Here is a 16864-nt window from a genome sequence, read left to right on the forward strand (position 1 = left end):
AATCAAGAAAGAATTCAATTTGTTTTTATAAAATAACCCTTATGTACATATCCCTAAAAAGTTTTCTTACTCCTCATATTAAATGTTTAATCAAGGGTAGTTTAGTCATACTAGGTATTTTTGTATAGAATTTAGTATTTTTTAATGGGCGTGCCAAAAGCAAATTGGTCACTTATTGTGGACCGGAGGGAGTATTACACACACACACATATTTCCATTACTAAGCTTGCACTTGTTCCATCGCTTCAATCATTTGTCAGCCTCTAACCACAGGCGCCCTTTTCCTCTTCTCAAGCACTGTACCTACTACTTACTGTTTGACGTCTCCTTTTTTGGGATCCATTAATCATGCCTCCCAGAGCCAAACGCCCAAAGGTAAAACGAACAGATTATTAAGCTATTTGAAGATAATTTTAATGAACATTTGTTTTTATTTGAACATGTGTTTGTTTGTTATAAATGCAGTTGGGATTCCGACGAATGGATGCAGCACTAGATGCAATGGATCGCTTAGGGTTTTCTCGTCACATCGTCCAAAAATCCATTAAAGACCTCCTCAAGGTTTCTTTTTTTCTCCTAACGCATTTCTCCATTTTTTTTAATTGAATTTTTCAACTTGTTTTTTGTAGGTTTATGGAGATGAAGGGTGGATATTTATTGAGGAGGCTGCATACAAGCTTCTGATTGAGACTATACTTGACACGCAAGGAGAATCTGAGTCTAATCACGATCATGAGCCCCAAAATCAGTTAGCGGAAATTGGCAGTGGCAATACATGTCCTAATTTTCAGGAAAAAAGTGAGAATCTTGCAGAACCTTGTGATGAAGAAGTGTGCGAAGAGCATGATCAAGTAGATGGCACTCCTGTGAAACTTGAAGAACATGAAAAACATATAATTGGAAACGTTCTGCTATTTGAGGTAATCCCACTTAGATTCATTGGTCGATATGCATGACGAATAATGATAAAAGTTTTATATGCAAAGTCAATCAATGTAGTATACTCTAAATTAAGGGGTATGTTGCAGGACAGGGCGGATGTAAAATTCAACTTATGGGTTCATCTGAACCCGGTAATGTTGGCTCCGTTTCTATGTATGTTTTACCAAATTCATTAAATAAGTACAAATAATTAATTTCAAACCTAATAAATCAAAAGAATTGTCATAGAATACCTAGCTCGAACTCATAAAGTGCAGATCTTGGATCCGCCTCTGTTGCAGGAGGCAGATACTATGTTGAAATTGACTCATTGTTGCCTTCTTCTTGAAGTGGTTTTGTTAATATGAGATTGGATGAGAACAGGGGAAACTGTATAATGCTCCTAACGAAAATTAACAACTACGGGAGTAAATTCAGAAAGAGAGCAAAACAATCTTGGTGATTCTTGAACTTAGAGAACTACTATAGGGCCATTATGGTAATCCATTTTGGTACTATTATTATACCTTTCGAGTGTAATCTTGGAAGAACATTATCCAACTATGCAGATAGGTCCACCTTTTGAAGTAATTGTAGACATGAACCATACTGCTCATGGTTGAACCGAAGAATCTCACAATTTAAGACCAAGGATTAGGAACAATAGAAAGGAGTAAAGTAAAATGAACTGTTTGTGGTACTAAGTCATGAGCTTGCAAGAGAAGTCATCTTTCGCGGCTTCTTTACCAAACCTTCTAGGATCAATTTGGAGAACCAAAATATTCAGAGAAGGAATAGCATCAAATGGCAAGAAATTGTAAGGAACAACATAGAAGGCCCTTAAACAGCATCTACCATATCTTAGCTTCATCTGTATATTAGTAAGCAAAACCAGAAAATGAGTACAATACGCAAAGTTTTATAGCATCACTACTATTCTTCCTCAAGTACAGCTTGTTTAGCATGTTGCATCAAGGTCTATTTGGAAAGAAAACACAATGTTTGATCTACTGTTTTTTTTTCGTTGATCCCCTACCCTGTAACTGCTGTTATAATTCCTTGTCTTGGCCAATTGAAGATTCTTTCTAGTCTATTTTACAGGACATTGCTCCATTACATTCTACTCCGGTGAAAGATGTTTTCCCAAGTAACCAAATTCGCAAACCATGCTATGGATGGATTAGTGATGACAGTGATGAAGATGAGAAGGATCTTGCATCGTTATCCTCTGGCAAAGCACATTAACTAGTGATAATGATCGAGTATTTATCATAAATTATGGAAGCTTCGTATCAGAATCCATTTGATATGATGTTACCAAAGCAGGGTATATCTAAGATTCTGATCAACCTAAATTTGTTTCAACACCATTATGAGGAGTAAGAAATGTGGTATTTGGCGGTCTTCTGGATTATAATCATCATCCTCGTTCATCGGATAATGATATCTCTGCTCGCGGAGAAAGGAAAAAGGTGTACAGTGAGAGTCTCCTTCTTAGATGGTCTATTAAACTAATACTTCTTTGTTTATAGTTCCAATGATGGTAGTTGGAGATAATGCTGAAGGTGGCTTTGAAATGCAAACTTGCATTGTTAAACATGTAAATATAATTTATGGTTGTCTTAGTCGAGTAGGTTGCTATGGGATAATCTTATACCAAAATGCATTATGAAAGTAATTGGGGTTTAAATCCATGCTGTGCTGCAAGTCTACAATTACGTAAGATCTGAACAAGATGTGCCTCCAGGGGCTTGTAAACTTCATTATAACTATTATTATACTTTTTTGGCATGCTCTTCTGGTAATCATTTTCTCCTTTTTGGGAAAAGGTCCAAATTTGACATTGTATTATTTGGAATTGTTAAATTTTGTCCTTCGATTCACTTTTGGTCCATAAGAGACTTAAATAGAGTATATAGCATGGCAGATACTTGGCTAAATCCAAAGCATTAAATAGTAATGCATCTGATTAAAGTTCCTACAGTCCATTTTGGTTGGTCACTTGGTTGATTATGACATCAAATATTTGGGAGAATTTTGCGGCTTATGACTTCACTACTCTATAAAAACATGAGCAAGCTTGTCCATCGAATCTGAAGTCTTTGTTTTGGTATGTTCCAACTGAAATTAGCGAGGTCCCAAGGCCCAAGGGTGCCTATGCTTAGAGTTGAGACACAATTTCTGACGAATGCGTTTCAAATGAAAGAAGGAATTGTAATTGTAATTGATGGTAAGCAGAAATTAAGTATATGTGAACAGATATATGTGGCATTTTCATATATACCCACTTTTGGAGCCACCATTGAAGTTAATAAAAATTGCACAAAATTTTGCAAAGTATACTCCCTCGGATTTAAAGCAGTTCTATTTCTTCAATGCAATTTCAGGAGCTGGATCTGAAATTCTTTATCTTTGAAATGCAACTTTAGAGATTCGAATCTTAAGTAGTTCAATTTATTCAACATAACTTTAGACATCAAATCTGGAGTTCTATCTTTTCAAATGCAACTTAAACATTTGGAATTTTAAGTAGTTCATTCTCTTCAATGCAACTTCAGATTTCGAATCATATGTTTTGAAACATAAACTTGTTCTTGGAATTTCAACCATCCAATACGCGATTCAAGATTCAAATGACTTTCAATATAATTAAGAACAAACCATAATCATCAAATTGTCAAAACAACAACAAATTTAACAAACTCATTTTGCCACTAAGAAGAAGAAGAAGAAACCCTAAGCACAAAGAAGAAGAAAGCAACAACGGCGAAGAATAGAAAAATATATGTATTTGAAGTTAGTTAAACTTTTTTTAAAAAGTGAAAATATTCCATGGGTGGCGTAAAACTGGGCTTTACCACAATATATGGGGATCCAAGCACTTGCGACTAGTCCACACAGACCAAAATACGTTTGATGGTGTGTAACTTAAGAAACCAGCAGAAAGTATGCGGTCTTCTTTTGGCTGGGAACCCAATTCCCATGTTTCTTGGGTAGTCAGTACAAGCCCAAGTTGGAAATATATCCAACCTACAATACATGATTAACTCAAACTAAAGCTTCCAAGTTATTGCAAACCTTGAGCATTGACTAACAAAACAGTCTTCTATGCCAATACAAGTTATGTCTATACACTGATATCATTAAAGAGAGAGGATACTAAGGATCATTGGGTCTAATATCCCACCTTGATTTGCGTTTCATTTGCTTATTGGTACCACCACTTGAATTTTGTGACGTAGTTGGTTTCATTGGTGGTAATTGTATGAAGTCGTCAGCATCCTCTTCGTCATCATTTCCAATCCAGCCATAACAAGGAACGTGCTTTCTTGGTGGAACACTAACTGGCTTTGAGGAAGGAAGATTTTTAGTGCGATGATCAGCACTAATTGGGCTTGAGGGAGAAGTTGGAGGTGGAGCAGAAACATGAGAGTTACTCCGTGATTTCACTTGGCTCACAGAAGTCATTTTGAGACGATTAACTGGGCTTGAGGAAGAAGTTGGAGGAGGAGTAGAAACATGAGGGGTACTCCGTGATTCCACTTGGCTCCCAGAATTTATTTTGAGACGATTAACCGGGCATGAAGAAGAAGTTAGAGGTGGAGTAGAAACACAAGGAGTACTCCGTGATTTCACTTGGCTCCCAAAACTCATTTTGAAACGATTAACAACTGGGCTTGAGGAAGAAGCTGGAGGTGGAGTAGAAACATGAGAGGTACTCTGTGATTGCACTTGGCTCTAAGAACTCATTTTGAGACGATTAACTGGGCATGCGGAAGTAGTTGGAGGTGGAGAAGTAACATGAGAGTTACTCTGGGGATTTTCACCATTATTGCTGAAAACAGCGTTAGCCGATCCTTTCTGTGTTAAGGTTTGATCCTCCCCTATGTCTGTCCACCTATTTCCATCTCTTTCAGCTGGAGGGGGACAAATTACTTCTGCAAAATGGGGTTGTTAGGGAAATTTTAGTAACGGCCTCAAAATCATATGGGCACTACTTTACTGTTTCACAAATAAAAAGCAGTATTCTTACATTCCAAGTCCCCAGCACGGGTGAAACTATGGCAGAGAATGAAACGCAGCAGCTACACTAGAAAAGAATGCAATATTTGTATCTTCCCTAGTCTGTTGGTATACTAAATTTGTCTATCTGATATGGATGCAAGTTACTCATGCATCAGCTGGACCGAATGTTTTTCTACTTTGTTCAACTGATTTCCACTGCATGGCAGCTAAATGGCTACTAGACTTAAAAATTTACACTGATCAAGAAGCAGAATTAGAACATGATAAGTTACTCACCAGTACTGCCAATGTCTTGTTTGTTGCTGCAAAGCTCTTCGTATGTTGGTTCTTCTACTGCATTAACAAGCTCAGTGCATGCTGTTTCTCCTACAGTATTGCCAGCTTCATAGCATGTGGAAACAACAAGAGTGCCCGAGGGAGCAATGGTGCTTTCTGAAGCAGGGTCTTCGGCGCTTTCATCTTGTGAGGAGACACCCTGCTATAATTCAAGGTCTTCAGCTATTCCAGGATATGCATATACAACTCCAGATGCAATTATATCCATTACAATCATATCAATATCGAATAAAAGGTGACAAAATTTCATCATTTCATATTATTGGCACTCAATGCAATACAGAAAACGAGCCATCTAGCTGATTTCCTATTGATACAAGCTTAACCAAAAATTATAACTAAATCTACCCTAAGCAGAGATTCCCAAAAAATACGATCCAAGACAGATAAGCAAATAAAGTTCAGGGCTTTGTAGTTACAGACATCATAATATTTAGGCTAGTAGTTGTAGAAATATGGATGTGATTAAAAGTAAAATACAGATCATGGAGTTTGAATCAAAAGGAGAAAAACATGTAACTTGTTTCTGCTCTATTTCGTAGTATTAAATAAATACTAAAAGGCAGAATGTAGAGTAGCAGAGTGTCATACAGGGGAACAATGGAGAATCAATTTCAGGAGAGACTTTACATGAAAGATTGTGATGAGATACACTTTAGTCACTGATACAAACTCATTATTAGTGCAGTCCTGTAGGATATGCAAATTTAATACTGCTAAAAGTAATTTTAAGTTTTCACTTATTTGTGCCACAGAAAATCATTGGCGGACAAATACTCTAGTATCAAGTTCCAAAGAAATTTAAAATGAATGTTCTCAGATGCTCATACTGTATAGTGTATACACACATGATCGATTAGAGCAACCTAAAGGATCCACTTATGTTGATTTTAATGAGATGCTTTACGTAACTTTTAACAGTTTTTAGGAACCATTTACGCCAACAGCAAAGGACACCATTTGATGGACTATTACAGATTTTTGTAAACAACCATTCGTGGGATTTTAGTGGGTTTATTATTGTTGTACAGGTTATTGTAAACACAGCGGATAATACATGAAAGGCAGAAGCAATCAAAAACCAGCAATTACAAAAAACGGGCAGTAGACTCCTCTTGACAATTATTCATCAGCAGACTTAGATGACACAAGTAAACAGCCAATAAACAACAAGGATTCTTTTCCACCTTTGGTAAGAAACACTTTAATGCATTTGAGCAGGTAACTATGCTGGTATGGATCCAGGTAAAACTGAATAGACAGATTTAACCCCTTTCATGATCAAACAGTATGAATGCTTCTTAATCCACGTAAAACTCAAAATTTTGGGCTACCTTAGACATAAGGATGTTAGTTAGTGCCAATTTTATAAAACAGAGCTTGAGCTATAAAATTCACTAGCCATCCTGCATTTACAAATACGTATACGCAAGTAATTCTTAACAATTCAACATCCAATAATTTTGTGCATTTCATTCACTAAGATTTTGTCTTTCTTTGTATTTCCCAAAGTTGATATCTTTTCTGGTAATAGAACAACTTGAAGCCTAATATTCCACTGTAAATCATCTAAACCTGATCAATATATATGTGGCTCATGATTAGAGATAGTTAAGAATAGAGGGGGAACTCAAGCCCCTTCCCTTATCCAAGCCAACCCCAAGAAAAAGAAATTCAAATATACAAGAAACACACTCTACACCCAAAAAAACAAATAGGAGAAAAAAAATGCAAGTATGTTCTGCATGACTGAAAATACTTATTTTCTAGCGTATGATTAACCTGCAGAAGGGAAATCGTTTTCTCCGAGAAAAGTAATTTCACTAGAATGAGAAAATGAAACATCTAAGTACAAAAGCAGGGCGGAGCTTTAGTCCAAAGTCTAAACCTTGTATTTGTCTTATGTAATTCATTGAACATGTATTAATTATTAATTTAGAACCCAATAACATAAAAGAATTAGAATTTCGAACCAATAACCTTCAACTTCCGGCTCTAATCAGCATTCATGCCCAGAAATCTCACTTGGGGATAATGTATTCCTACCAAAGACGGCTCTATTCTAAGGCTCGATTCATCACAAACTTTTGGTGGTAATATCCCAACTCTTGCTTTATACTATCACTTGTTTCAATATAGTATTATTTTAATCTACCACTTAACATTGTGGTCAATAGTTAAAAATCTCACCAAAACACTATTCTCAGACCCAATGCAAGGTCTACTCTTTGTACAATTACCGTATGCCACTTTAAAACCTCAATAAAATATATGATTCCCTACGATAAGCATTTCCCAAGAAAAATACTCTTCATAAAAAAAAAAAAAAAAAAATCATTTTCCTCCATAACTGAGAATGGAATATTACCTTTTGTGTTTGGGTTTGCCGCTCTTCACCATGGTCGGCTTCTTGGTCGCGAAGAAAAGCATCAATGAGCTCCTTGTAGCCGCAATCCTCTATGAACGCCCACCCTTCCCACCCTTCATCTCCTTCGTATTCCTAAGCCAAAAAATATTTTAGCTAACCCACTTTATTAATAATCCCCAAATGGGCAGAGAATATGAAACGATTTTCATGTTTCAAAGCACCGTTTCCTTTTTCTCAAAAACTAAAACAATAGTAGGCTAACCTTGAGGAGCTTATTCACAGTTTTCCTAACGAGCGATTCATCAAACCCGAAAGGCGTCATAGCATCAACTGCTGCGTCCATTCTACTTAGTCTCTGCCCAATGAAAACCCAAAATAATAATAATGAAAAAACAACAGTAGAAGGAAAACAAACAAGAAAGAAGATACTCCGTACAACTACAAAGGAAAAAAAAAGGGTGTAAAAATCGAACCTTTCTAGGTCTGCCTCTGGGTGCCATTGTTGTTGAGCTTGGAAGGAGTGAAAAAGAGAGCAGAAGAAGAGAAAAAAGGAAAATGCAATAAACAGAAGTTGTTTCTTGTTTCAAACTGAAAATGGCAAAAAGAGAGTGAGGGTTTTGGAAGGAGAGAGCAGAGCAACAGAGAGCGGGAGAGAGTAAACTCCGTATATGGCAAGAACACACATATATGCATGTGTATTGGTCAACTTTTTATACAGAAGAAGATGGGTATGCTGTTCAAATATTGTACGTGGCTTTCTCTTGGGTAACTTTTTGACTGATAGGCTTAGCTCTTTGCCCCATGACTTTCCTAATTTGTGCCCAACATATACTAATAGTACTAGTACACGGCCTTCTTTTTTGCACTGCCACATCCAAATTTTTAATTTTCAATAATTAAGGTTTGGAATTCGATACTTAAATATATTAATTTTTAATACTAAGAAAAATAGTTCAAATTTATTTCTTCATTAATAGAAATTGTTCAATTCTGTCATCATTATTGGTCTATTTATGATTTTGCTGTTACCAAATTGTCTTGTATTTGTCCTTGTCATTATCGGAGCTCCTATGTAAAATGAGTGGATTTCATGAGTCCTAATATTTGCAAAATCATGTCCAAAATGTAGTTACTTTAGATAATGGTTTAAATTATTTGTTGGAGCTTTGTTAAGAGAATGGTAAAAAGTGGCTTCTTTTTTTTTTTTGCAAAAATATTTCATCAAAAATTTAAGTTGATTAATTAATCTCAAATAGAAGAGCGACAGATCTTAAACACTTGCATTTTAATAATGTTAAGATTCAGATCAACTAGTGCATAGTTAGATTGATCTGATATTTATAATCAAAATATTTTATAGACTAACAACAAAAGGCACAATAAGTATTCAACACTAAGCATGAATACTACAAAGATGGTAGAGAATCACTAGCGTAGCCACATAGAGTCATCGGAAAATTAAACTGAATATATATAAAATTATACTGTATATATAAGCCAAAAATTATTTCTTATAGATATATATTAGACCTTGAACATCCTTTTTAAAATTTGTGGTTTCGCCATTGTAGAGGATGATGAAGACTAAATAGGAATTAGAAATGTTTCTCCTAGATGAATAAATGTGAGAATTCACGTTCTTTAATTGTAAATGTTCAACAATTTAATATAAGCATAACCAATGATTTTACAATTCATGATTTTCTCACAAAAAATGATAATTTCAGACCTCCCGCCATGCTTAATTTTCATTGATAATATTAAGGAAAATAGATAAATTCCTTTTATGTTGTATTAATCCCTTGTGTACAGGGATTTGACTATTTCCTTTTCTATTGTAATAATCCTTTGATTATAGGGATTTGATTTCATTTATTCTTGGCAAGTCATATGTCATAATCTATATATATTTGCCAATATCAATCAAAGGAATAGTGAGCCAATTACTATCAATTGTTAATCTCTTTATGGTATTAGAGCCTCCAATGGTTTAAACACCATTTTTTCGATCCTAACCATGGCCCCTCAATCATCTTCTTCCTCCTCTTTCTCTTCTTCCTCTCTAATGCCTTTGCCCCTTCCTTCAGTTCATAATCAAGTAACAATCAAGCTCACGTCCTCCAATTATCTTCTCTAGAAAACACAAATCATTCCATTTCTTTGTGGGCAGCAATTGATTCACCACATTGATGGTTCCAAGTCTGCTCCTCCTAAAGAAATTAACAATACTCTAGATACAGAATACACGGACTGATACATCAATGACCAAATTATGTTAAGTTGGATCTTAAGTTCCCTCTCTGAATTAGTTCTCTCCCAGGTTGTTGGTGTAACCACCGCCTATGCTGCTTGGTCTCGTCTATAGACCACTTATGCTTCAGGTTCTAGAGCACAAGTTCACACTCTAAAAAATGCTCTTTATGCCTTGTCTCGGGATAATGACTCCATTGAAACCTACAAAGATCGTGCCAAGTGACTATTTGATCAACTTGTTGCACTTAATGCTACCATCATTGAGGATGATCTTATTGATAATATCTTGCGTGTCTTGGCCCAGACTACAAATCATTCACACGTAATATTGAATCAAGGTTAACTCCTATTTTTTTTTATGATCTATTTGGCTTACTACTTTCTGAATAAATGCAGCTTAAGAGTTCAAATGCCTCTCTTAATCCTCCTGCCATTGTGCACTACAATGCTCGCCAAAACACTAGTGGTAGCGCACGAGGTAGGGAACGCGACAATAAACGTGGAGGCTATCAATCCAATTCTGGTCATGGATGTGCATCTCACAACAATACTGAGCCTTTCACGCCCACCTGCTATAATTGTCAGGGTTGAGGACATACCTCAAGACAATGTCCAAGTCCAAAATACAACAATCACAACGATTTTAACCCTAAACCAGCATCCAACTACACTTCATCTCCTACTTCACCCACCAACCGTGGATCGTTAACTCTGGAGCAACCCATCACTTGACTTCTGAATTGGAGAACCTTGGCATTTACTCTGAATACTCTGGCACTGACGAAGTGGCTCTCACTGTTGAAATGTCAAAATTTCAGATTCCCACATCGGTGGGTTAGCAATAGTTGGGGGGATTTCCCCCTATAAAAGAAGGCTTAATGTTTAGGATTTAAACACACCTCTCATTTGTCTTCTCATCTGTTTAAGGCATTTGTATCTTCTCTCTTTAGTATTATTTCACTTGTATTTTTGGAGTGAAATAAAATATTGGTTGTGTCCGAGGAGTAGGCAAAATTAGCCGAACCTCGTAAATTCTGGTGTTCCATTTATTGTTGTTTTATTGTCTTATTTATTATTTGGTGGCTGTCATAATTTTTGGTATAGTAGTTGTGACTTATTCACACTATATACATTTGGCTTCCGCAACAATTGGTATCAGAGCCAAGGTACTGTCTAAGTATGCTCTGTGGTTGCAGCATAGTCTGATCTTCCACATCAGAAAAGATTTATCTTGGTAACTGAGTTAAGCTTCTGTCTGAGTATGCTCTGTGGTTGCAGCTTAGTCTGATCTTCTACATCAGAAAGGAAATAATCTTGATTTGTGTCGTCAGCTATTAAATAATATTTGTATCAAATATGGGAGACAATAAACAAGAAGAATCTACATCAAGTGTCAACAACACGTCATCATTGGGATCTTCGCTTATGACAAGAATTGTGTCAAATGCGAAATTTGCGGTAGAAATATTTGACGGGTCCGGACATTTTGGGATGTGGCAAGGCGAGGTTCTAGATGTCCTTTTTCAACAAGGGCTAGATCTTGCTATTGAAGAAAAGAGACCAGATGCTATTGGAGAAGAAGATTGGAGAATTATCAATCGTGTTGCTTGCGGTACCATTCAATCCTACCTTGCTAGAGAGCAGAAATATCCATACACAAAGGAAACTTCTGCAAGTAAATTATGGAAAGCACTGGAGGATAAATTTTTGAAGAAAAACAGTCAAAATAAATTGTACATGAAGAAGAGACTGTTTCACTTCACCTATATTCCTGGTACCACGATGAATGAACATATCACCAGTTTCAATAAGTTGGTCACAGATTTGCAAAATATGGATACAACTTATGATGATGGTGACTTGGCCTTAACGTTGTTGGCGTCACTTCCTGATGAGTACGAGCACCTTGAAACTACTCTACTCCATGGAAATGACGAAGTTTCTCTCAGAGAAGTTTGTTCGGCTTTGTACAGCTATGAACAAAGAAAGCGAGAAAAACAGAAGGGCGGAGAAGGAGAAGCACTGTTTGTAAGGGGTCGTCCTCAAAATCAAACAAGGACAAAGAAGGGAAGATCCAAGTCAAGATCCAGACCCAGCAAAGATGAATGTGCCTTTTGTCGAGAAAAAGGGCACTGGAAGAAAGACTGTCCGAAGTTGAAGAATAAAGCCAAATATAATAATGGAAAGGCCATTATGGATTCAAATGTAGCTGATTGTGATGATTCAGACTTCTCATTAGTTACAACAGAGTCATCAACATCATCAGACATATGGTTGATGGACTCGGCTTGTAGCCATCATATGTGTCCCAACAGGGACTGGTTTGTGGAATTTCAAGAAGGAGAATATGGAGTCATCCACACAGCGGATAACAGCCCTCTTACCTCATATGGCATTGGTTCAATACGATTAAGGAACCATGATGGAATGATCAGAACATTAACAGATGTTCGATATGTACCGGATTTGAAGAAGAATCTCATCTCTGTAGGAGCCCTGGAATCAAAAGGGTTCAAAATCATTGCAGAAAATGGAGTGATGAGAGTATGCTCCGGTGCACTAGTGGTAATGAAGGCTAATCGGAAGAATAATAATATGTACCGCTATCGTGGCAATACAGTTATTGGGACAGCGACAGTGACATCCAGTGACGACAAAGAGGCAGAAGCAACCAAGCTATGGCACATGCGCTTGGGACATGCTAGAGGAAAATCCTTGAAAACTCTATCAGATCAAGGATTGTTAAAAGGAGTAAAGGCTTGCAACTTGGAATTTTGTGAGCATTGTGTTAAAGGGAAACAGACAAGGGTTAAATTTGGTACAACGATCCATAATACTAAAGGCATTTTGAATTATGTACACTCTGATGTTTGGGGTCCTTCCAAAACACCTTCATTGGGTGGGAAGCACTATTTTGTAACCTTTGTTGATGATTTTTCCCGAAGAGTATGGGTGTATACAATGAAGAGCAAAGATGAAGTGTTGAGAATTTTTTCTCAAATGGAAGACGATGGTGGAGAATCAAACAGGCAAGAGGATCAAGTGTATTCGCACAGACAATGGAGGTGAATACAAAAATGATCATTTCAATAAGGTCTGTGAAAATGATGGCATCGTCCGACACTTCACTGTTAGACATACACCACAACAAAATGGAGTGGCAGAACGTATGAACCAGACCTTGCTGGAGAAGGTACGGTGTATGTTGTCCAATGCTCGCTTGGGCAAAGAATTTTGGGCTGAGGCAATTACATATGCATGCCACCTCATTAATCGTCTACCATCTGCTGCTATTGATGGCAAGACACCATTTGAAAAATGGTATGGAAAACCTGTTGTAGATTATAACTCTTTGCACGTGTTTGGCTCAACTGCATATTATCATGTGACGGAGTCAAAATTGGATCCAAGGGCAAAGAAGGCTATTTTTATGGGAATTACTTCTGGAGTCAAAGGATATCGCTTATGGTGTCCTATGACAAAGAAAGTAATATTCAGCAGGGATGTTACCTTTGATGAATCTGCTATGGTAAATAAGGTAACAGAAGATACCAAACAAAATAAAGGTGCTTCTAAGCAGGTGGAGTTTGAGGGAAAATTTATTTTTCCTACACAAGAAGCAGAGGAGGAAACAAATGAAGATTATCCTCTGGAAGGAGAGCCAGTAGAGAAGATTTCAACTCAGGAACCTCAACAACAACTTGAATCAATAGCAACCAGCAGGCCAAAAAGAACAATAATGAAACCTGTTCGTCTCATAGAGACAGTTGCTTGTGCAACCTCAATTGTAGCTGATGATGTTCCTACCACTTATAAAGATGCTGTCCAAAGTTCAGAAGAAGATAAGTGGAGGATTGCCATGAATGATGAAATACAGTCCCTTCATCAGAATCATACATGGAGATTGGCCAATCTCCCGAAGGGAAAGAAAGCAATTGGGTGCAAATGGGTATTTGCAAAGAAAGAAGGATTTCCTAACCAAGTAGATGTTCGCTACAAAGCAAGATTGATGGCCAAAGGATATGCTCAAAAGGAGGGAATTGATTACAATGAAGTGTTTTCTCCAGTTGTAAAACATTCCTCCATTAGAATTATGTTGGCTTTGGTAGCACAATTGGATTTGGAACTAGTTCAGATGGATGTAAAAACTGCGTTTTTACATGGAAACTTGGAGGAGGAAATCTACATGACTCAGCCAGAAGGATTCAAAGTTGCTGGAAAAGAAAATATGGTATGCAAACTTGAAAAATCGTTGTACGGATTGAAACAATCTTCTAGACAATGGTACAAACGATTTGACGAGTATATGTTGCGGCAAGGGTACAAGAGAAGCAAATACGATCATTGTGTGTATTTGCGCAAGCTTAAAGATGGTTCCTTTGTATATCTTCTCCTATATGTTGATGATATGTTGATAGCTTCCAAGAATTCGGAAGAAATTGATAAGTTGAAGATTCAACTGAAGAAGGAGTTCGAGATGAAGGATCTGGGTGAGACAAAGAAAATTCTTGGCATGGAGATAATTAGAGATAGACGTTCAAAGAAACTCTGTTTATCTCAAAAGGAATATTTGAAGAGAGTACTTCAACGTTTTGGCATAGATGACAAGACTAAGCCAGTTAGTACTCCACTTGCTTCCCACTTTAAGCTAAGTACTATTATGTCGCCAATGGATGAAGCTGAACGAAAGTATATGTCAAAGGTACCATACGCAAATGCTATTGGTAGCTTGATGTATGCAATGGTTTGCACAAGGCCTGACATTTCACAAGCTGTTGGAGTTATTAGCAGATATATGCACAATCCAGGGAAGGAGCATTGGCAAGCTGTGAAGTGGATTATACGGTATATTCATAATACTGTAGATGTCGGGTTAGTTTTTGAGCAGGAAGACAATCAGTTTGTAGTTGGATATTGTGACTCAGATTTTGCGGGTGATCTGGACAAACGAAGATCAACTACTGGTTATGTGTTTACTTTTGCAAAGGCACCAGTTAGTTGGAAGTCTACTTTGCAGTCAACAGTTGCTTTGTCTACAACAGAGGCAGAGTACATGGCTATTACAGATGCTGTGAAAGAGGCAATTTGGCTTCAAGGATTGCTAAAGGAGCTTGGTGTTGAACAAAAAGGTATCACAATTTTTTGTGATAGTCAAAGTGCTATTCAATTAGCGAAGAACCAAGTTTATCATGCAAGGACGAAGCACATTGATGTTCGGTATCATTTCGTACGAGAAATCATAGAAGAAGGTGGAGTCACGGTGAAGAAAATTCATACTACAGAGAATCCTGGTGATATGCTGACAAAGGTGGTGACTGCGGTCAAGTTTCAACATTGTTTGGATTTGATCAACATTGTTGAACACTGAAGATTGAAGATGAAGACACAACCAAAATTTGTTATAGAGAGAAAATTGAAGACGTGGAATTTTTGTCAAGGTGGAGATTTGTTGAAATGTCAAAATTTCAGATTCCCACATCGGTGGGTTAGCAATAGTTGGGGGGATTTTCCCCCTATAAAAGAAGGCTTAATGTTTAGGATTTAAACACACCTCTCATTTGCCTTCTCATCTGTTTAAGGCATTTGTATCTTCTCTCTTTAGTATTATTTCACTTGTATTTTTGGAGTGAAATAAAATATTGGTTGTGTCCGAGGAGTAGGCAAAATTAGCCGAACCTCGTAAATTCTGGTGTTTCATTTATTGTTGTTTTATTGTCTTATTTATTATTTGGTGGTTGTCATAATTTTTGGTATAGTAGTTGTGACTTATTCACACTATATACATTTGGCTTCCGCAACACTCACCAATGGTAAAACCCTACTCATTTACTCGTGTTGGTTCGAATAATATTTCTCTCAATTCTCAAAATTTTCCCTTGGATAATATTCTTCATGTCCAAAATCCAACACAAATTTATTATCTGTCCGTCAGTTCACAATTTCTAACGATGTCTCTGTTGAACTTTTCCCAAATTTTTTTCTGATTAAGGACCTCAAAACGAAGTAGCCACTTCATTGGGGACACACTAAGGATGGGCTCTATCAATTGACTTCAGATCATGTTTCTCCAGTTTGTAATTCAGTTTCTTTGTCCACTTGGCATGCTAGATTAGGCCATGCTTGCTCATGAACTATTAATAAAGTTTTATCTTTGAATAAATTGTTTGCTTCTGCCAAGAGTACTTCATCTCTGTGTGAAACATGTTGTGCTAGCAAATCACACGAACTACCATTTCGTATTTCTAATTATAATGCCAAAGAACCATTAGAACTAATTTGTTCTGATCTATGGGGCCCTACTCCAATTCCTTCTTCTGATGGTTGCTTATATTATGTACTCTTATTTGATCACTATACCAAGTACACATGGATATATTTTCTTCGCCGCAAATCTGATGTGTTCAATGTTTTGTTAAATTCGGGCTTTAGTTGAAATTTTTTTGGAAAATCCATTAAACAATTTCAATCAGATTGGGGAGTGGAACACCAAGCACTACAACACTACTTAGCTGAAAATGCCATTGCACAAAGAAGCTCTTGCCCCCACACACCCGAACAAAATGGATGTGCTGAATGCAAACACCGCCACATCACTGAAACATGATGAGCTTACTTATACCATTCATCAGTACCACCAAAATATTGGGATCATGCCTTTGCCGCTGCAGTTTACACAATAAATCGCTTACCTATCCCAAAACTCAACCACAAATCACCTTACCAATTGATTTTTCGACGTGTCCCGAAATATAACTTTTTTCATATTTTTGGTTGTTGTTGTTATCCATGGCTTCGTCCTTACGCCAAAAATAAACCTGAACCTCGTTCTACCAAATGTGTGTTACTTGGATATAGTCTTCTTCATAAGGGTTATAAATGTTTGTTGTTATCTACCAATAAAATGTTTTACTCGCGCCATGTCTTATTTGATGAATAGGTGTTCCCATTTAAAGAAAGTGA

At 36.9% G+C, this 16864-nt stretch overlaps 1 protein-coding gene and 1 long non-coding RNA gene across 4 annotated transcripts; one reads left to right on the forward strand and one right to left on the reverse strand.

The window, feature by feature from the left end:
* Nucleotides 1–218: 218 nt before the first annotated feature.
* LOC107811057 (uncharacterized) lies at nt 219–2717 on the forward strand. Of its 2 annotated transcripts, none has more exons than XM_016635906.2 (4): nt 219–375; nt 466–561; nt 630–920; nt 2011–2717. In XM_016635906.2, the coding sequence occupies exons 1-4, from the start codon at nt 349–351 to the stop codon at nt 2164–2166; spliced, it is 570 nt and encodes a 189-aa protein (XP_016491392.1). In that variant the 5' UTR covers nt 219–348; the 3' UTR covers nt 2167–2717. The 2 variants fall into 2 exon arrangements, with proteins under 2 accessions (XP_016491392.1, XP_016491393.1); XM_016635907.2 differs by having other exon boundaries at nt 2023–2717.
* Nucleotides 2718–3637: 920 nt separating this feature from the next.
* On the reverse strand, nt 3638–8397 carry LOC107811056 (uncharacterized). 2 transcript variants are annotated; one of them, XR_012710423.1, is made up of 4 exons: nt 8125–8397; nt 7652–8006; nt 5224–5425; nt 3638–4859 (listed from the first exon to the last, which is right to left on the reverse strand). It is a non-coding gene; the product is annotated as an uncharacterized LOC107811056 (long non-coding RNA). The 2 variants fall into 2 exon arrangements; XR_001653828.2 differs by having other exon boundaries at nt 5224–5422; nt 8125–8388.
* Between the last annotated feature and the right edge of the window lie 8467 nt (nt 8398–16864).

The sequence above is a fragment of the Nicotiana tabacum genome, chromosome 6 (genome assembly GCF_000715075.1).
Source record: "Nicotiana tabacum cultivar K326 chromosome 6, ASM71507v2, whole genome shotgun sequence".
NCBI lineage: Eukaryota > Viridiplantae > Streptophyta > Magnoliopsida > Solanales > Solanaceae > Nicotiana > Nicotiana tabacum.